Below are 22,134 nucleotides of genomic sequence, written 5' to 3'. Positions count from 1 at the left end.
TTGCAAGGCACCTTATCCCATATGATTTGAAATTAGCCGATGATGCAGAAGAATTTTTTCCGGTTTAACCTTCACAATAGGCTTTTATAAATGAAAGTAAAATGACAAACATTCCCACAACTTTATAGTTAGACTAGCAGCAAGCAAAACCATTAATGGTTGTTCTACTGTAGAGTCCAGCAGAGTGGCTTTATTTACTAAGACATTTTCAAATTTCCACTTGATCTAATTTGAAAGGCTATGAAACGCTTGAATTCTATAGGGATCAGAATGTATTGTTTCAAGACAAGATAGAGGGCAGAAGCAGATAGTTGTGATTGGATTAACAGAGCTATAAAGGAGTATCAGTGACAGCAAGATTCAGCCAAAAGGAAAGTATCTCTCAGTTATGACTGATTTAATTTCCTAAACAACATGGATAAAGTCCAGCTTTCAGTTCCCAAGTCAGACTGTGGCTGTAAAAGGTTAAACCCCTGAATCTGAACCAGAGAGAAGATTAAGAAAAAGGATCAGAGACAAAAACTTGTGTATGAAAACATTTATTGTCGGCTAATAAGAGATCACGTGTATTAACGATCACAGTTCAAAAACAGATGACCCCACTTTTTTTATTATTATTATTATCAGCAATGTTGTTTTATGTTTCTGACATCAGAATGAAGCAAATTGATCTGTTACACATACAAAGAAGGATTACAGTTATATCGATAAATAAAACGCCACTTCCTAAAATTCCTACACATTTTTTTTTTCTTTTTGGCAAAGTGCTGTATTATTCCAGTAAACTACACAAAAAACAAACATGTCTAACACTTGGCGAAACATAAAAAAAATGCCACAAGATATTTTGCACACTTAAAATAACAGAAGAGAGAAAAAAAACTGTTTTGCTACATTATCATTCTGTCTGGTTTGTTGAGTCATGGGGAGACGTTGTACTGAGGGGGGGGCGGATGGAGGCAGCGAGAGCCGAAGCTTCTTCAGAGTGGTGCATAGTTCGTTTCTGATGTCTGTTGGTGTGTTTTTATCCATTACGTCCAATCAGAACAATAAAAAAAAAAAAGAAAAGAGTTCAAGTTCTTCATCGATGCATTGTCGTTACGACATTTCAACCTGGAAGGCACGTGATCCACAAATTTTCAAGGCATTGAACAAAAATACTAGAAATCCCTGTTAGTTTGGTAGTTAAAGATGAAATAAAGATAAAAACACACATAAAACACTTCAGGCTTCTGTCAGCAGGTGGAGCCTTTAACATTGACTCACGTCCCTTCTTTCTTTAACTTTGTCTTCTTCAAAAGTATCGCAGCAATACAACATAACACTAAGAGCGAACCCAACGTGTTGAGAAGTTAAGAGTTAGACAGCGCAGCTCTAAAAGACAAGTAAAGGTAGGTTAAAGACAAAGCTGTAATATTTACACCCAACCACACAGACACTGAACAAACGTTGCTACGACTCTATAATCACAACCATCGATCCTTCGCCACACTGCAAAAGGTTTATTCATTTACCCGAATTAAACATTTTACATACGATTTTTAAAATTGTTACGTTAGAGCCATTTATTTGCACCCAGAAGATGCAAAAAAAAACACACAAAAAAGTTTTTTTTAAAAATGATAAGCCGCAAAGGCAAAAGATGCTGCCAATTTAAACGAATAAGAAGAAAATACATTTTTATTAAACTTGAAACATGGAGAATCTGACAATTTCTTTCTTTTTAACTTAGTTATGGGAATAACAAAACGACTTTAACTCACATGGTTTGGCAATAATAGCCTTCCATACGTCACTTTGAATAATAAATGTTTCTTTCTGCAGTGCGGGAGCTCAGTCTGGTCTTAACTTTCCTTACAGCAACACATCAAACCATAAAACCGTCTGCTGTTTCAGCCAAGAGCGCTTCACAAACATTTCAATAAACGTAAAAAAAAAAAAAAAGAAAGAAAGAACATAAGTATAAACAGTAGTGAAAGATTACAGATTGCCGCTACTTCTTTTTGGTTTAAATATCAGCTGAACAAAATGTAACTATTGTAGCTTAGAAATTAGAACGGCTAAACAAACATTAAGTACATTTCTAAAACCAAGCCTGGAAAACAAAAACAAAAAAAAAACACATTTGCATCTCTGTGTCTTGATTGATTCCCAAAAAACAGGCGACGGTTTGTTTTCACAAACCCAGGACTGAATGAAGCCTTCGAGACACTAACCTAACAGGCAATTATTTGTTAAAAGAATCACCAGTCGTCAAATAAATCTGCATTTTCCTAAAGTGTAAAATGTGATTGGTTGTGACCCTGAGAAGTGGACTGCAGATTTATTTCGGAACAAACGTGAAGAAAAACAAGTCCTTTTCCATTATTTTCTCCTTTTTCCAACGTCATTTTACAAACATTACAACCATGCAACAGACAGCACACTCGTAACCAAACATACCAAAGCAAGAATCCATAGATGCGTACAACTTCATACTGATATGTAATTTTTTTTTCTCTTTTAAAAACAACTAATTTGGAAGGTTTTTTTTCCATACATGTTTTTTTTTCTTTTACATTTCTATTCCACTCAAAGCTACCATTAAAACAAGGCATTTAGTGATATTCAACACAGTCATTTTAACTGTTTTTTTTTTTCTTTCAAAAAAATACGGTGAAAAGTACAGAATTTAAAGTCAGAAGCAGGTTCGGTTGGCACAGCAGGAAGCCCTGAACTGAGCGAGATTAGTGGTGCTGAAGGTTTCTAACTGCAGCAAATTCTTCTAAAAAGGCTGTCGCACAGATAAATCAGATGCTTGCATTGCAACTAGAGTGTCTTCAGAATGTGGAACAGAGAGGAAACCTGAGATCAAGTGAGTGAAAATGTGATAATCTCTAACAGAGTGAAAAGGAAAGAGGCTACAGTACAGGCTAACTTTGTTTGAACTCTCTGTTTTGTTTCTCAGTTTTCAGTTACAACTGTCCACAGTTTCACGGGACAACCTGTAAATTTAACATCCTAATGTCTGGATTTACTTTAGGTTTATTAAATGCAGAGTATACAGTAAAAGTCCTGTTCAAATTCTTTATTTTTTTTTCGTTTCTAATCCAGCAAGAAAAGAAAATATTAAAAATACACAGAGAAATCAGCTGATTCTCATCTTGACCGCCGCTGACCGCTCAGAAACTCGATCAGCGAGTGTGCCAAAGGCAGGGGGGGCATCCACACCCTTCAGAGAGGACGCTGTTACTGAGAGAAGAACCAGGCGGTCTCTTTCAGTTTGAGTGAGCGGGTCGAAAACGATGCGAGAGGAAGAAGCACAGAAACGCCATCTTAAGGGAAACCGGATTTTCTGCGAATTGCTGGAGTCATGTGGAGATGCGTCGAGACACACAGAGGAAACCCCCTGGTTCATTCCCGCTGTGAGAGAGAACAAGAGTTGAGGAAGATACCGGGAAGGCTGAATGCGTCGCAGCAAAGTGTCTGTGCGTTAACCGTTTGACTGATAGTCTCTGCATGGATGCGTGCTTTACACGCCGGATTCATGAATGCTGAAAACCTCTGAGTATCGTTTTCTAGGGAACGCACACGGAGACTGCCGTTTCAACTAACAATGCTTATTATAAAATATCAAAGAGTCGTAAACGTAAACTCCATCATTTTGTCTTTGTTTTAACATCCTGAAGTCTTTTTTTTTTTTAAGGGGCTGCTCTCTCAGACATCGCCTCTGCTCTCGATATTAATTAGAAGAAAATCTCATAGTTCTTTTGAGAGAAAATCGTTATCAGCAAGTCAATATTTGACAAAATCCGGAAATCGGTCACAAAAGTCAGATTGATGCATCTCTTCACACGGGAAAAAACACGACATAGTGGTAAATGTTTAAAAACCCGGTAATTTAGTATTGCACTTCAAGAGAATTTCAAACAGGAGCTCAAATTGTTTTACGCCAATACTCCAGCGATTAAATACATCTCGCCTCGTTGTAAAAGAACAGCTGAAGAAAAAAAAAATGTTACTTCTGATAATAGTGTTGAATAAAAACGAGTGGAAATGCTCCGTCGAGGATTAGTTTTCCTGTACCCAAACTGTCTGAACTCATCCTAACGGTACTGCGCGGGTTGAGCTGGAGCACGGTGCTGCTGCATCGTACGCGTTCAAGTGATTTAGGATCTGCAACGTCTCCTGCTGCCTCGACCAAGTTGCCCAGAAGGTTTTCAGGCAACCGAGCCTCACCCTGCGAGTCCCTGAAGTGACACCACCGGACCGTCCTGCCACGCTGGGAACCTGCCTCTGAATAAAGTGACCTACAGCGTTGCTTCTACACATTAAGTCGCCGGCATAGAACAAAAGAAAGCGAGAAGAAGAGGGAGTCACTTTGACCCCCGTTTCTCTCGGTGATTACGTATAAAGTAGTCAGAAAGGGGACCGTTTGCTGGGGGGGGGGAGATGGTGAGAACGGGAGGTGTTTACTGGCCACGGGACCAAATAGAATAAAAAAAAAGTCAGATCCAGTAATGTTACGTAACGGATCAGAAGGCTGACCCGGGACCGGTGATTTCACCGGCTGCTTGCTGGTGTTTGTTTCTTAGTAATAAGACAGAAAAGGAAGTGGGAGTTTGGGATTGGCCGGTGTTAAAAAACTGAGATCAACAATGACGGAGGGGAGCGCGGGCTCCTCAGAAGTTGAGGTGCCTCTGGCTGGGCTGGTGCAGGTGCAGGTGGAGGGTGCCGGCCTTGGCGGGGCGCAGCAGGTTGAGGCGCCGCAGGGCCTTACGGGACAGCAGCTGGGTGCGCTGGGCGGCGTTACCCGGCCGCGGCTGCAGGAGTCCCGGGTGGGCGGAGAGCGCCGCGGCGTAGCAGGTGGAGTGCAGGCTGGAGCGGCGCTGCACGACGGCCACCTCTGGTCTGCAGAAATGACAACAGAGAGCGGATGAGCTGACTGACAGAGGTAGGCTTAAAAGTTTGATTATATCTGTTTCCACAAAGCTCACAAAAGTCAAACTTTAATTCCTTCTTTTTTATTCTTAACTTAAATGTAAATTATCCCCCCTGTGAGGCCATCAAGCCTCACCTTTCAGAACTTTAGAACAGAAAATTCCTCATGTTGTAAATTATTGGTTATCGTCATCTGGACCCAGAGAAGCCACAGGAACCCAATGGACGTAATCACCAACTTTCATCCAAAACAGACACGTCTGTTTGTGAGAGCTTCCTACCAATTATAGCAGCCGAGTCACACGTTAAAGTGTTGACTTTACGCCCGTGTCTAAAACGGCCTCAGACTGCCTGAGTAAAGCAAAACAAACTCCCTTTTCTACCCTCGGTAATCATCCAGTCCTCCAGAGCACCTAGATGCCTCCTCAGCATATGATCCTGCTCTGCAGAAGCTCGTTAAAGAGCATCTAAAGTTGAAGAGGACGGTGACGCTCCCTGTTGTGGCCTGAGATAAAGCACAAAGGGCTTTAAACGCTTGAGCGGCGCACCAAACCCATCAAACATCATAAAAAGCCTTCAGAGCTTTCAGATCTTCACCTGTGACGAGGTCCTTCCAGCGTGGGTCTGGCCTTCTCTTTCCCACCTGCAGCCGTTTGGCTTGCAGACGCGTTGCCAGACCGGAAGTCCGTTTCCCGGTCGATGGCGAGCCGCGGCGGGCTGCGGTGGGCGTAGACGGACATGCTGGGGTGCTCGATCAGGAGGTTCTCCAGCGGGCTGGTCTCCAGGAGCACCGGCTGCCCGCCATGGCCGGTGAAGCAGGGCGGGGGGGTGACGAACCAGCTCTCCTCCAGAGAGCAGGCGTCCAGACGCAGGAATCCTCCCTCCTCCTCCTCCTCCTCCTCCTCGTCTTCGTCATCCTCGGCGCCGCCGTCCAGGTCGGTGTCGGCCGTGGAGTTGAGGGAGGTGCAGGAGGGGTAGCGGACGGCGGGGCTGGCCATCGGAGAAGGGACCATTACCAGGTCCTCTTCCTCCTCGTCTTCATGTGGGCTGACAGCGGAGGCAGAGAGGCCGTCGCCACGATGGCCGGAGCAAGCGTCAGCTGCAGAGAGGAGGCCGGGTTATTTCACATAAACCTTCAGTAAAATTCCCATTTCCTGCTGGCTATAGAATAAAAACGTCTATTTTAACAACAACATCAGCTAACTTTCTGTTTGTAAATGTAAACTTACATTAATGACATTAAATGATTAAACTGTGTTTGTTCAGGGAGCCTTTAACCTAAGGGTGAAACTACACAGATCTTCCAGCAGGGGGCGCTGCACGCCTCCTGTGCTGCAGCTGACGCTCCTCCTGATGTAAACAATCATTGTGAAAGTCGCACAGACCAACATCTCCGCCCTGAAACCACAACCTGAGCAAGTCTCTGTTGGAGGGCAAAGCCAGCTAAGACCTGCTAAACCTGTCCCAGACTCTGAGAGCGGCTTCCTCCTCCAAAAACATGTCATCCATGTTTCCTCCACAAGCTGCAGCCCAAATAACCCCCTGACTGAGCATTCCTGTGCTCTGAAAGCACCTGCAAACGCATCGACATCCTCCACGGCAAGACGTTTAACCCAGAACCGGGCAAAGCTTGCCAGAAGCTGTGGATCGGGGGAGCAGCCTCGTTTCTGCCCTGCTCCAGCGTTTTAATGATCCACTACGAATCAGGAAGCTGCGAAGTGGAAACATGATCTAACGCAAGCAGACAGAATGTTAAAAATAACCGTCGGTGAGGCAGATGTCTCAGTCTGAGGCTGGTTCCGTTTCTGGAGAGGCTATTTTCACCCCGCGCTCAAGTGAGGACTGTAAATAACGGACACACAAACGCACCATTACGGCACGGCCCCACCATGACCCCGGTTGGCCTCCGCTGTGCATGCTTCCACATGCACAATGCATGCTTCCACATGCACAATGCATGCATGCGAGTGTTTGATGGTCGCCACTGCTGAGAGTTCATACGGGCAGCCGTGTTTTTACCCACAACAGGACAGAGAGGCTGCAGAGTGCTGACTCAGACCATTTTCTCTCAACGACGGCACAATCTTCGTCTTCTGAAGCCACCCGTGTGTGCCGGGTTAACGAGATCATCATGGACGAACCCGCCTACCCATCATTCTCCTCTGCAAACACACTGATGCTCAGTCTGCAGGTTTCTGTCAGACGAAGAACTAACTGCACATAAATGGAGATAAAAGCACAAAGCTGCACCAACCTGCACCTTTAAAAACGTGCCGTTATCACTCTCCTATGCTTAAAAGCTACTCTTGACTTAGACTCTGACAAACTTTATTGTCGTTTTGTACGCACAGAGTGCATTCAAAACTAAATTTCATGGCATACAGCTTACGGCAGTGCAATGAGACTGCAGTTGAAATAAAATAACATTACAACATAGAGTGCAGCAGTGATAAGAATGTAACAGTGCAGGATAAAAAAAAATGTGCAGAAGAATGTTGCAATAATGGTGCAAAAAGAAATTAATTTGAAAAGTTCAATGGCTCTTGCATGAACTGAAGTATTTTTCCACATATTGTCAGGTTAAAACCACAAACTTCAGAGCACTTTAGAGACCATCACATAAATGACATTAACGCCGGTGGTCTTATTGCTGCAAAACGTGGAAAGGCTTAAGGTGTGGGAACACTCAGGAAGGCGCTGCAGGGACACTAATCAATATGGCTCATGAAAAGTCCTACAAAACTTTGACTTTTAACCTATAAAACCAGGGAAGGGCGTCAGAGGCAGCTCAGAAACCGTACATGCTCACCTCCACTGGCTTAATCTATTTTTACCTCATTTGCTTCCTTGGATGCTTTTGTCTGGCCCGTTTACAGGTCGACTCCTCCATTAAATTCCCGATGCCAAGTACCCTTCTCACCCCCACCCGGCCTCAAATATTCCCACGGCTGCAGAATCGGAGACTTGTCTAGGCCGTGGCGCGGCACGTTGCCCTATAAAGCGCGTGTGACTTGTCCAACTTCTCGCTGCCTGTCTCGGCCGGCCCTGGAAACTGGGCCGGAGTTCTACCCGCCGTTCCAAAACGCTAAAGTTAATCTCCAGCCTGCTGCTCCGCGTCGGATCATTTTCTTCCTGCACATAAAAGGAATCTTGCCCACAACCTCTCTTTTATCACAGAACCAGTGCCCTACGTGACTGGACTTTTGAATCGTTTGAAAGTGTCCGCTGAATTTTAACCTTCAGCGTGTGTGATTTACGTTTAAGACTAATTGAAGGTTTCCAGACGATCCTGAATGCTGCAGACAGTTAATGACAAATAGCTGCACTGTGTTCAGTACATACACTTATTATTAGGGCTGGACGATACAGAAAAAAAACATTGGTAAAATAGAAATCATATTGGTTGATATCGATAATTATCAACAAATTAAAAACATATTTAAAGTGCAGCCCTGGCCATTTTATGCTGTTGCTTAGCAACCTATTTTTACATAAAGACACAAACACTGAATTCAAACTTAACCCTTTACTCAACCAACTTTTTACCAAAATGGGAAGTTTTTAAAAAATAAAGAAGAACCTGTGCTCTGAACTCTTTGAAGGGGGCGGAGCTTGGTTCCTGGGTCTGCGTTGTGATTGGTTGGGAGGATGTAATGACTGTAATATTAACCTACATGGCTAGAATGTAAAAGGAAGGAAAACTTTTATACTATTGAACTTTTTATTGACCCTTTTTGCTATCATTGATATATATTGTTATTGAATTATCGTCCAGCCCTACTTATTATGAGGATAAATCTCATCGAATCTCACTCATTTTGGGCTTTTATTGATGCATTTTAGCCATCCTTTTGGAATAATTGTACAAGAACACCCTTCGATAAAAAAAAAAAAAAAAAAAAAAAAAATGATTCAGCAACTGTGAATTTGCTGTGGCTTTTCTCTAATCCATACATGATTAAATTAGATTTACAGGCTCATACTCACACACACACCCTCATGTGTACTTTGTTTAAATGTTTGTTAGCATGATCCAAACTGAACACACTCTTTTTGTAGCCATCGGCAAACATCTACAATGGTTCCAGCTGGGGATCTCTTGAATGCAAATTCCTCACATTCGCAGCAGTGTTCAGGCACGGGCTTTCCGGAAGCTTGAAAAGGGACACAAAGCTCTAAAATGCCTTCCTTTTCACATTTAAGTCATTCAGATGAGGTCTATAGAAAGTGGAACTGCAGAGCTTTGGTCTGCATTCCTCGTTATTGTTGCTCCTCTTTCAGATCTGAGGTGTGTCTGAGAACAACTCATTTCGGTGCCGTCTCTTTAAATGCAAAGGAGGCACTTCACACACCCCCCACCCCCATCCAGGTCGCAGGGCTTTTCACTTATCAACCCAGTAGCTACGGCGTCCTTTAGCTTGGACAACAAAATCACGGCAGAAAAACTAAAAATGGCGGATTCGGAATTCCAGAAAATGGATTTTACATGTTATGCCGATTTTAATGTTGACCTGGATTACATTATTCCAAAGCCCTCAAAATTGGTCAAAAAGCTGCACAGTGGTAGCGCTGTTGCCTTGCAAGAAGAAGGTCTTGGGTTTGAATCCCAGCCTGAAACCCTCTGCAAGGAGTCTGCAAGTTCTCCCAGTGCACCTCTGTGTTCTCTCCTGGTACTCCGGCTTCCCCCCACAGTCTAAAAAACCTGTCAGGTCGATCGGTTTCTCTAAATTGCCCTTAGGTGTGCACTGTTTGCCCTGTGGTGGGCTGGTGACCTGTCCAGGCTGTCCCCCGCCTCCCGCCCAGGAACTTACAGCTGCCCACATAGACAGGACAAATGTTTGCTGAGGCAAACGTCTGCAAAGATGAAGGAAAGATTGAGCTATTTGGCCACAATTATAAGACGTATGCTCCAGCTGTCAGCTCCTCTACTGCCAATACATAAGGCAGGCTAGCACTAAACTCCTGAACATTAACTGTGTTGGAAGTTAGTGGAATATGCTTTAAAGTTGAATGTTTAAATTAACCCTTCCCATTCTGCCAACAGCAGAGGTCAAATATCCAGCCCGAATCAAGCCACAAGCTTGTTGTTGGCTAAAAATCTTGCAGTTCACCAATTGTCTTTCAACCAGTTTACTAATGAAAGTGGTTTGAGTCTCCATGTGAATTTTGACTATTTCTGAGCTCAAATGCATTAGGTTTTGAAACCTCTGACCTCTACATCAGTGTGTCCTACCCATTCCTATTAGGAAGAAAGCATATTTAGTGTGCATCAGATTTACCCAGGTAGTCGACTAGTATCCAGTCTTCGTCCTCCTCCTCTTCCTCTGTGGCGTCTCCCGGCCGGCCGCGTCCACTCAGCTCGTCTCCACCGTCTCCAAACAGGGTGCTAGCGAACCGGTGGAACATCTCAGGGGGTCCGGAAGGCGCGTGAGGCTGAGGGAGGAGGTGAGGGAGGCGCGTAGCTCTGGGCGACGGGGGGGAGACGGGGCGGTCTTTTTGGTCATCAGCTGCAGAATACGCAGCGAGTTGAAGGCTCCAGAAAGGTGCTAAAGTGCATCAGTAGGGCGTGGTCAGAGATCATCTGAGGGCCAGCGGAGACATGCTGGACATGGCTCCACGTCAGGTCTCCACGAGTGCAAAAGTAGAGAAAGAGCCCTGAAAAAAAAAAAAACAGATTACATCAAGATTATAACCAAACAGTATCTTAATTACAATTTAAATCAGCCGTGGCGAATATGTTCCTGTTTGTTAAAATGTCAAAATGGTGGAACAGGGTAGCCTAAACATTCTCCAAAGTCAAGAACCGAAACTAAGACAGAGGCTGGAGGAGCTTTATTTTAAAAAAAAAGCATGAGAGGGTTTTGTTCACACATCAAATATGGGTCAGGTAGGGATTATGAGAGCAGAGACTCTCTGCAGCTTGCCAAGTAATTATTAAATTACCCGTAACCCTATCAGCTTCAGAGCAAACTCTATATACTGTAGACACTTGGCCCTGCGGTGCCTCTGAAGCCTTAATGTCTGCCAGGATTTTCCCTGTCGTGAAAAAAGTGAAGGTAAAGACATTCTTCTTCTTCTGTGAGTTCTGTTTCTGGTTTAATCTGAGGGAATAACAAACAAAATCAGCAGATGATTCATTTTTCCATGACCAGGGTTTGCATGAGTTGAGTCAGTGTTAACTTTAGCTTATGAACATTTACAGACGCCGTCTTTCTCTGCCCAGAATCCATCCCTCATTGCACCTACATGACGTTTGCAGGGAGGATGTTAAGGAGACGCACACAAAGACCTGATTAACTGGACTATTTGCCTGTCTATAAACACGCATCAGGCCACAGAGCGCTTCACCATGTATGTGCTGTCAGGGCAGATGGATGCGAGCAGCAGCTGGGAGGCATCTGATGGAAGCAAACACAGAGGAGCTCCTCTGTCTGCGTCTTTTATAGTCGCTGGGACATGAAGAGCTGCAGTGTCCTCAGAGGACACGCAGGCACAGCTGGCCGGCAGCCTGAGCTCTGGACTTCATGTCGGGAAAGTAGACGATATGAAAAGTGATCAGTGGACCTGTGTACCACTGCAGCTGTCGGGGTAATGACACCCAGTGGCAAAGCGCTGGTGGATTTAACAGGACAATGCGACACCTGTCCTCTTAACTCATGCTTATGTCTCAGTGTGCAGCTTTTACCTGAAAAACTTTGCTCAAAAAAATACTTTGCTCAAACGTACACCTTCTGCCTGCCTAGCAGTAAAAATGCTGATCTGTATTTTTATATATATATATATATATATATATATAAAAATGCTGATCTGTATTTTTATATATATATATATATATATATATATATATATATATATATATATATATATATATATATATATATATATATATACACATCACACAAATGAATAAAGTGTCCATGTCCCTTTTTTATTTTGCCTCTAAAGCTAAAGTAATAAGGGCTAACAAAATATTTTGGGGCCATTTGATGAAATGATTAATAAATAAATAAATGAATAAATAAATAAATAAATAGGTATACATATACAGCAACACCAGAGCTTTCCGAATATCTGAACAATTTAGAACAAGCCAGTTCACATTTGACCAGTTTAATTCTTAATTAATTCTTAGTTAATTAGAAATAGCCCTTTAACTTAGCATGGAACTGTGTGCAAACTTTATAAGCCATAATTATCCAGCCATATTTCGTACAGTGCGTGCAAGAAATAAAAAAAAATGTTTGGCCAAATAAAGGTAACATTCTTGTTCCAAGTGTTGATGGTGTCCCCTAAACCATGGCGCCCTGGGCAGTGAGCCTCGCTGCTCATATAAACACTTACAAAAAAAAGTTTTCTTTTAGTTACTTTCTGGCATAAACATGGACTGGAATCAATATAAGCCTCTAGGAGGCTGAGTGAATGATCATAAATCCAAGCTGATGTTGAGTCGAGCTGATGTTACCCCTCCTGCTATTCCCTTCATCTATAATGAAATACCTCAAAAATTATTCACATTTTAATAATCCTCTAAGGTTCCCTGATGCCGGAAAATCAGTTTGACTTTGTTATTAACTGAAAAATCTACGTTCAAAACATAAAATAAAAACGTTTCAACTGACAAGTATCTGCTCTATTAGCTATTCATCAAAACTGTGCATAAATTAACAGATAATCATATTTGTTTCATTTTACAAATACACATCAGTATAAAACTGACAGGAGTTTGGTCAGCTGTATCGTCTAAAGAAATCAACCCAAACAATAAAACCAACTGAAAACGCCTGGTGTGTGTTGAAAAGTTTTTGTTCCCATTTCTCTCGATATTCTATTGTACGAGGGGTCATTGAATGCATCATCGGGTTATGTCAACGGGGGGGGGGGGGGGTACCCTGGTAAGAGTACCGACGAGGCAAAAGCGTCTTGAATGCTCAGCTAATATCAGCCGGTTAACAACTTTAAACATCAAACGTCCCATTTATCTCCGCTGTTATGTGGATCGGCTGTGGTGCGTTAAAGGACTCCCCTTCGTGCTCGTATTTCCCAGCTGTTAATGAAATCGAACGTGAGCCGCGTTTCAACAACGACTGGCGAACAAACAAAGGTTTTAAATCAGTCGCCATCCTCAACAGCGGGCCGATAATCCCCTCCTTGCTCCTGTTTCACCCCCTGCACTTATCCACCCCCTGAAAGCAGCTCCATTTTAATCTAAAATATACTAAAATGAGTCTACTGACTACAACCATCACACCGGTTTTGTTGTCTGACTGGTCAATTTTCTAAAATTGTTCGACTGGCTTTTATCCTGGTTGATTTCATCGCATCTGACCCGGCATTATATATTCATAATATGCAGATGGAGGCCCTTTAGGGTGTCCAAATCTGTCAATCTGATGACTCTACATTAGGCTGCAGGGATTAATGAACCATGGATGTCCAATAATCAGGGATAGAGGGGGGGATAAAACACAGATTAGGCATGTTTTAGTTACAAACAGGGATTTAGAGCCTGTCCATTGCTTCAACCCCAGTCAAACTCAAACTAGAAACATTATATTAATGATAACCTTTTCTTTTGACTAGTGCTGCATGCTGTTTGAACATGTTACCAGCAGGCTATTACTAGAAGGCTGCAAAAAAAAGAAAGTTTTCTGTTGCATCACACACAAAAATAAAATTTCTACATGGGTATGTCTATAATTACGGTTTTATTTTCTTTTTTTCTGTGTGCTGCAGAACAAACTGGCTCCCGGTTCCTGCTAATGTGATTTGCCAGCCAGTCTGCAGGCTCCGTGCGAGCACAGACGCTTTTTCATGCTTAAACAAGAGGAAGAGGAGGAGGAGATTGTAATTCTATACTCTCAGGGCTGGACCGCCTTATACAAGCGTTTTAATCTTCTGAATCATATAATAAAAATGTTTTCCACGACAACAAAACACCCAAAACAATCAAATGACAGACGTAAGAAGCAGTAACAATCGTTGTTTTCTTATTCTTAATCAGATAGTGCTAATCGGGACCGCGATGTTACAGAAGAATAAAACAAAAATAAACAAAAAACAAAAAAAGAATACGTGAATAAATCGGATTAGCTTCATTAGGAGACGTGTACCGTGCATAATGCACATAAAAATACATTTAACATAAGCATAAAAGGGCAGCAGAGCCGTTAATGTTCTTCAGGAGGAAAACAAAGAACCCACCTGCGGCTGAAGGAGGAGGAGATGTAAACGACGGCAAAAAAAAAAAAATCCTTAAAACGGAGGTAGATTCGTTACTTTTCGAAAAATAGAAAAACTTGAGGTTTCTTCGCGGAAGAAATAACGTATAAAAATGTTAAATTCACGGGCTGTACATGGAGAGTCACAGTGAGCCTGATCGCCTTTTTCTCTTTTCAGACCCGTTTCCTCCTCCGTCGCTGCGCTGCGACTTCTTTTGTTGTTGTTGTGGAGCTCAACAGCTGATCGCCGTGACGTCACCGGGGACGGCCTATCAAAGGGGCCGGGCCAGGAGCGGATCGGCCTATCAAGGCGCGCTGCACTGGCTGTCACCACCCCACGTGACCCTGCCTCCTCCCTTCCATTTAAAGAGACAGAACATGACCGGGCAAAGGTCGCGGGCCTGAAATGTGGCTTTCCCTGCCGAAAACAGGCAAATGTTACATAAACAGACCCGCGTCCGGGTCAGGCTGCCGGGCTTCCTCTGTCATTAGCATCCACCCAACATATTACACTGGTGTTTGTGCCGCACTGCAACGCTGACTTCTAGCTTACGCAACACATCTGTAAACCCTAATAGCGTTATCCACACAACAAGTATGCCCCAAATGGGTGTCTGAGCACCGGGTACAGCAGGAAACCGGGCCGCTGGCTCATTATGGGGGCATCCTGGAGAGAACCCAGCCTCATCGGTGTGTTCAGGGTCTGTTTTATCAAGTAAGCTCCCTGGGAAACGCTGGAAAACCTCAAAAGGGAGCATCACAAGGAAACAGGAAACACAGCAGGCATGTCTGGCTGAAATCAGTTAAAGACCATAAAACAACGGCTCCATCTGAACACCCTTATAGAACCAGGACTCGTTAGCCAAAGTGGAAGTTTGTAAGCGGTCGCCATGATAAGTGTAGTCAGTAAGGAAGGAGGTAGGAAAAGGAGCCTGTATGCTTCCTTCTGCGGCTAGTTTAGCCTAGGAACCTCACAACGTCCCTTACTGGCACTAAGAAGCCTGAAGGTATCCCACAATCCTTTCCGTGACATGACGTATTAGCACGGCCCTCTCGCAGAAACCAGCGAAAATGTTCGGAGAGAACTACTTTGTTGAACTACAAACCTACAAAGACACAAACCTTCATCTGAACTGAAGGAGAGCATGAATCAGAGAAGCAGCCGGTGAGCTGATGGCAAGATGGATGAAGCTAAATCTAGAACAACCCTGGAAGAAAAAGCTAATGAGGCTCAAAGCGTACTGATGTGTTAGAATGACCCAGTGGTCAATCGTGGTCTAAATCCAGCTGAGAATCTGCAATAAAACTAAAAAAAACTATGTTCTCAGATGCTCTCCATTCAACCTGAGTGAGTTTGAAGCATTTTCCAGAGAAGAATGGGCAAAAGTTTCAGTCTCTAGATGTTGAAAGCTGTTACAGACATGATTGCAGTGAAAGGTGGTTCTGCCAATCACTGACAAAAAGAGGCAGAATAAAAAGGCATGTTTCAGATTTTTATTTGTAAAAATGTACTAAAAAGGTTTTGGAAAAACAATACTCTAGTTAAATAACACATTTATAAATTCCTATATACATATATACACACACATACATACTGGATTGTAATCTTGTAACCACGGACCATTCTTTAACGAGTTAAATGTGAGATTGAACTTTTGTGGTTTTTATTTTTACCTTGTGATGCTATATTTTACTTTTAGGTGAGTTTAGTTGTGGTCAGTCTAGTCCAAGAAAGATTTGGTCCACCAGCACAGGTGGCTGATGTAGATGGAAGATTTTAGTTTTTAATTAGGGCAAAATTATTAGAGAAAACAACTGAAAATATTCAGTACAACACAAAGTATTCATCTTTTAATAAACACACTTTTGACATTCTCTTTAATTTCATAGCAAATATGACCACAACTATCCAACAACATTTGATTATTCAAACGCAGACTCTGGTGCATTAAAATCTGCTTTGAATTCAATTATGAAAATTGGCTGACTGCAGGAAGTGTTTGCAAAGAACAATTGACCCAAATGCTCTTATATTGCTAGAACAAAAAGAGTTAATCTTATTATTGTTAAATAATTATTCAAAATATTTTGCAAACTGGGTGACCAACTTTCAATACAACAAAGAAACAAAACCTTTGGATCTACCATGATTTACACATTAATTTCCTACAGAAAACCAGACTAATTTCAAATTATCATCTTTTTACAAACAGATAAAACAATAGCATTTTTTAAAAACTATTTATTTTCTGGCCCTCAAGTTCTTTTGAGTTGAACATTTTGGCCCATGTACCGAGAAGTTTGGACACCCCTGGTCTGGTCGGTAAAAAGTCTAACCTGTTTCCAGGAACACCTTTGGTGCATTCTGGGTGTTGCTGTTGTGCTCTTAGGTTGCTTTGCCGTGTTATTACTGGGACTGGGACACACAAGCTCTGTTGTACAACAGCGGTGGGAACTTTTCCAGCTAACAAAACAGAAACCGCTGCAAAAACATCCGTGTGGAAAAATAGAATACCCCAAACGGTTGAGGCGGGACGGTGGAAAGCTAGTTATCCGTCATGTTTCCACACCTGTCCCGTTCTAACACCAGAACGCTGATAAGATGTGCCTTGTTGCTCCTTTCCTCTGGGGATGTTTGGGCTCCAGTGTGTTGCATCACCACCATCCTCAATAATTTGGATTCAAACCATCTTTTTAATACATTCATACGCTCAATAAACAAAGTTTGAAATTGCAGACCTAAGGAGTATTTTTTGCTTTAGGGGCAATGTTTAGTCATGTTTGTCCCTCCAGCCGGTTCTGGTACATTTTGTCCCAGCGAGCCATAAAAACGTATTAAGACACGATCAAAGAGCCGACCCTCGGCCCTGAACATCGTCCAGCTACCCAGTAAGTCACCTTTCCCTGAAGTCTGGCTAACTTCCTCAGATTTTAGGTATAAACTAAGATAAAAGCTCAAAAAGTTGCTCTTAAAGTGAAGACGCAACGCGAAGAGCAGAAATGACCAGGAGAAATAAAACCCCTTGATGGTTTGGAGCCCGCAGGACACTGGGTAATGATTCAGGTACTTTTATGGTCTCCCTGTTCCCTGCCAAGTCTTACATTCCACACAAAGTGTTTCCTTTCTATTATTGTGTCAGAAAACACAAAATGTTTTTGCATTTTTACCGACCGCAGCTCATCATCGAGACAGCGACATCAACTCCCCAAGAAGAAAATCATTAAATTCTTGGTTCTGCATGATGTTGTAACAGAGCTTAGGGTCACCGGCGCTCCAGGAAATGCAAGTAAATCAATGTTCTGAGCGAAGACATAACTGTCAGTGTCATGAGAAATAAAACGTACATAACAAGCTTTGACTGTAGTACATTACATCCGTCACAACAACAGAGCTGCTTTCCTTATGCAACATGGCTAATATTTGAAATCTGGGTTGCACAACCCTGTTCTCCGTGAGCTGATAGTGAGATCAACAACTCTGCGTTGAGCTACCAGATGAGTCACAGGGCATCCTGGAGAAATGTTTGTCTAACGGTGGCCATCCTAGAGCAATATTTGCTGGATATCGACGTAAAAGGCGCCCGGGAAAGTTTATTTGGCTGCCGATGGTTGGCGAAGCGCTTAAAAAACACTTACAGCCACCTCCTGAAATCCTCCATCGTGATTTAAGGGGGGTCTTTGTTGGAGCTTTCCGATGGTTGGTAAATTAATTACAGGCTGAAGTTGATTCAGAATGAAATCTGGGGTTGGTACCCAAACTATGACCCAAGAAAACATGCAGAAAAAGCACCTTAAAACAATAAAAGTCAAAGAATCACCACAACCAAGAGCTCAGCTTGTTTAAATAAGATGTAGAACGACAGTTTGTTTCCCAGAGACTGACCTAAACCCAATCCATTCCCCAGCTATAAAATATCTCTCTTCTGCTGAGGATCAAGGAGTAGCGGTCAACCAGAGCAGCGAAGGTCGTTTTAGAGGATCCAGAATATCTGAGGCACCCCCCCCCCTCAGCTGGCCGTTATCACCGCCACCAGCTGACTGTTGTTGTAGAGACGAGAAGTCAGCCGAGGTTGAGCGGTAGCTTTGCACTGCAGGTCGGGTCAACGAGCCGAGAGGAATGTGGGCCAGGACGGGAGTGACACACTGACCCCCGGCAGTACAGCTGCAGCCAACACAGCAAAAATCCAGAAGCAACTTCTTGCAAAATTGTTACACTTTTTGTGAATCATTGCTGCTAAAAAGAAAAAAAAAATGGCATCACCAATATTGAAATAAGCAAAGGGTCCTTCTGCAGAAAAACCTGCATTATGTGCGTCCAGCACATAAAATAGCAGACAGTGAAAAGCAATGGTTGGGATTCGTATGTAGACTGACTCAAGCGTTAGCAAAAATCAACTCAAACTAGGGTTTTTGGAGGAGGTTTGCATTTATTCAACGAACATGGTAAAGGCAACACAAACCAGGGTGCTCTGAAAGCAGAGAGAAGGAAAAGCCTCCTGAAGAAATTCTGGATTTGAGCGTTTATAAAAAGGTAAACATTAAACTCATTTAAGTACAATTTAGCCACGTTGATCTTTGGTTCAAATCAAAAAGTACGCCAGTGCCAAATATCTGAGAACCTCCTGTAGGAACTGGACTGTAAGGCCGTTTACATTACCGGGAGATATTGTGGCCCGATATTCTTTGCAGAATTCTTTTAATTTGGACCCATTTGAAGGTTTAGACTTTGACTAGGCCACTGCAAAGCCTTATTTTATTTTTTAAAGCCATTTAGAGGCAGACTTGCTGGTTCTTGATCCCCATCCTCCTGGATAACCCACGTGTGCTTCACCTTAAGTCAGGAGAGCAGAACGTCATTGTTCCATCCATCATGGCGGGTCGTTCTGGGTCCCCGAAGAAGCAAATCAGCCCCACATCGCCGCCATGTTTGAAGGTCACAATGACGTTCTTTATCTGAATAAGGTGGCATCTTGTCTTCATCAGTCACCAGAACATTTTCCCAAAGGTCTCTGGGATCACCAAGCTGGGGTTTTTTGGGCAAATATGAGATGTGTCTCTGTGTGCTGGTGGCCTTTGATTTCTCTTATGGACGCTATTCATGACCTCACCTGAGGCAGGTGACGGCTGCAGTGCTTTGACCTACAGTGACATGAAGGGGGGAACGTCGGCATTCAGGCCTGTTCAAAGTTTTTTTTTACTACAGTTCAGAAACACATGGCTGCTTGTGGATGATAAAGATTATTGAAGTTGAACTAATGTACTGCGGCTTTAAACTGCCTCTGTGGTGGTTCTTGGAAAACCTATTGTTGGCTGAGCTGGTGCTTGTTACAGAACGTTCTAGATAGGGCTGGGCGATAAATCGATTTAATCGATTAATTCAAATTTACAATTCTTTAAGATTTCATTTTTGGAAAATCTGGATTTTATTTTGCCAATACACTCATTGGGTTCCCATGAAGAGAACAGCATGTGATGCTGAATATATGTTTAGGCAAATGTGTTGTTAAAATATTGTTAAGTAGAAACTTTTTTTTTTTACCATAATACGAGGTACTTCATTTACTTATTTACCTTTTTTTTTAACCTAGTTTGAAGTTCACAAGTGCAGTGAAGCCTGTTCTTAGCTCAATGTGTAATACCACTAGCAGCAAATGTTTTGTTATATTTTCATTGTTTATAATGGCACGGCTGCCATCTTGTTTTACATGTTTCACAGCTTGTTTTTAGTTGCACTTTGAATTCAGGTCAACTCCCTGACGAAATGCTTGACATAAAAGCAAGGTTTTAAAATGATTTCTTTTTATGAAACAAAAAGGAGGAAAAAAATCGATTAATCGGATTTGGTATGATAAAATCGGATATTTAATTTTTAATCCATATCGCCCAGCCCTAGTTCTAGAGCTAGCTGGGTCCAAAATAGGGCTGGATGATAATTCAATAACAATATATATAGATCGATAGATGTATATGGATGATAGAAAAAAAGGGTCAGTAAAAAGCTAAATAGAATAACAGTTTTCCTTCCTTTTACATTCTAGCCATGTAGGTTAATATCACATCATTACATCCTCCCAACCAATCACAACGCAGACCCAGGAAGCTCCGCCCCCTTCAAAGAGTTCTTTTTATGTTTTGTAAAACTTGCAGTCTTGGTAAAAAGTTGGTTGAATAAAGGGTTGAGTTTGAATTCAGCGTTTTTATCTGCATCTAAAAATAGGTCGCTAAGCAACAGCATAAAGCGGACAGGGCTGCACTTAAAATGTGTTTTGAATTTGTTGATAATTATCGATATTGATCAATATGATTTTTTCTTTTCTTTCTATATCGTCCAGCTCTAATCCAAAACCCTCTTTCACCAACAATCCTTGTTGCTGAGAAAGAGAAAGAGATCGTTTAGATGAAAACAAATGAATTTGTTCACCATTATTTTTTTTCTAATTATAGAAACTGCATGCATATAAATGACCAGCTCTGCCCATGTGGAGTATCTGCTGATTCATGGAGAGGAAATCTGCATTGTTCGGAGCGGCTGAGTAACGCTGATCTTCATCATTGTTTTGAAAACAGAGACAACTGGGCGGGTGTTGGGCAGATGGCAGGTTTTGGGTGGAGTGTCACTTGAACTCACGATAAGCTTTGACACACAGGCCCAGAAACGCGAGAGCATACCCAGAAATAACATGCATTGGGTGAAGAGGGGGGGTTTGAAAGAGATGACGCAAAAGTTGGACATTTAGAGAAAAAAAAACTTCTCTCAGGTCTATTTTTAAGTGGTATAAAGGAGAGAAATCCTTTCACCTCGGCCTAGAAAGTCTGCAGCTCTCACGTCATTTGTTCCTTGAGTTGCATCAGCTGAGGCGAGCAGACGGAGCGGGTGGGACCATCGAGTCAGCTGGCCTTTGGCTCTCGCTGTCAGGAAACGTCTCTCTGCTGGCGGAGCTGCTTTCCTGTGGCTCATAAAGCCAGTTAATAATAGAAGGTTATAAAACATTAAATTTATCTAAGTCACTTCAGGAGAGTGCAGAACGAATCTGACGCAAAGCTTAGCAAAAAATTAACTTCATGGGTAAAAAAAAACATGGACTTTTACTGCCTGTGTTTAAATAATAAGCAAAACCAGAGAGGATTCAGGGAACATGAAGAATCTCTACAAATAACGTCCAAACTACAGGAAATAGTTTTCTTCAGCTTTACTTCTTTTTGCTGGGTTGCTGCAAAGCAGAGACCAACCAAACATTTCCATCTGAGTAAGCGGTTAGAGAATGGGGAAAGTTAATTACAATGATTTCAAATTAAAAGAAAATGACGGATGGGATGCAGACTAAAAAACAAAACAAAAAAAACTGAACTACGGCTGGAATTAGAGGGAAACATCTGGGAAATGTAATGCGGGTTTTTCCCCTTTGCTGCAGCCAATGTTTGAAAATCAGTTAATCTTCCAGCCAAAGTGGTTTTAATTTATTAGATTTCTATTTCCTCTGGTAAGTTTCTTCGGACCTGGATCAGAACCGACGGTGCGCTTCTACGAAATGTAGACAAACAAATACGTTTCCCCGCATTTGATACACCGGCGTTTGCAGCAAATACAGCTTTCTGTTTCAAAAACTAAACGTGAAATTGTAAAAATAAAGTTTGAGATGAGATAAACAGAAACTGAGGAGGAGATTTTCCCAGAGGAGGACGTACCTGGAGCCTTCCTCACTTCCTCGAACCGAAGACGAGAGGCTATAGAAAAAGTTTGTGCCAGTATTGCATTGAAAATAAGAGGAGTGGACAGCGGTGAATGGTATGAACTGAAAGACGCTTTTAGACGGTTGCCTTGCCGTAGAGTAAACGAAACAAAGCTCTGTGGCGTGACGTCACAAATCCATTTTCAGCAACCGGGGAAAGCACTAATGAAAACTAAGACAGCTCCGGGGTGCCTTCCTTCATCCAATCAGATTAATTCATGATACTTGTCAAAGTCTCTCCCCTGGCAGCTCAGACGTGTAGCCGT

The 22,134-nt window shown here is 42.5% G+C and overlaps 2 protein-coding genes across 2 annotated transcripts in view; both read right to left on the bottom strand.

The window, feature by feature from the left end:
- Positions 1-523: 523 nt before the first annotated feature.
- Positions 524-14,164, bottom strand: tp53inp1 (tumor protein p53 inducible nuclear protein 1). The gene is made up of 4 exons (XM_012876697.3): positions 14,122-14,164; positions 10,200-10,575; positions 5,518-6,019; positions 524-4,890 (listed from the first exon to the last, which is right to left on the bottom strand). The coding sequence occupies exons 2-4, from the start codon at positions 10,324-10,326 to the stop codon at positions 4,662-4,664; spliced, it is 858 nt and encodes a 285-aa protein (XP_012732151.2). The 5' UTR covers positions 10,327-10,575; positions 14,122-14,164; the 3' UTR covers positions 524-4,661.
- A 1,493-nt stretch (positions 14,165-15,657) lies between these two features.
- The window catches only part of nagpa (N-acetylglucosamine-1-phosphodiester alpha-N-acetylglucosaminidase), a 31,083-nt gene continuing 24,606 nt past the window's right edge, over positions 15,658-22,134 (bottom strand). Inside the window, exon 13 of the transcript XR_004930762.1 lies at positions 15,658-18,369. The gene's annotated coding sequence lies outside the window, so the exon portion shown is untranslated. The remainder of the gene's footprint in view (positions 18,370-22,134) is intronic.

Source organism: Fundulus heteroclitus, chromosome 3 (assembly GCF_011125445.2).
Source record: "Fundulus heteroclitus isolate FHET01 chromosome 3, MU-UCD_Fhet_4.1, whole genome shotgun sequence".
NCBI classification, from domain to species: Eukaryota; Metazoa; Chordata; class Actinopteri; order Cyprinodontiformes; family Fundulidae; genus Fundulus; species Fundulus heteroclitus.
Note: the sequence above shows the minus strand (reverse complement) of the source record. Positions and strands in the feature narration are given on the sequence as shown.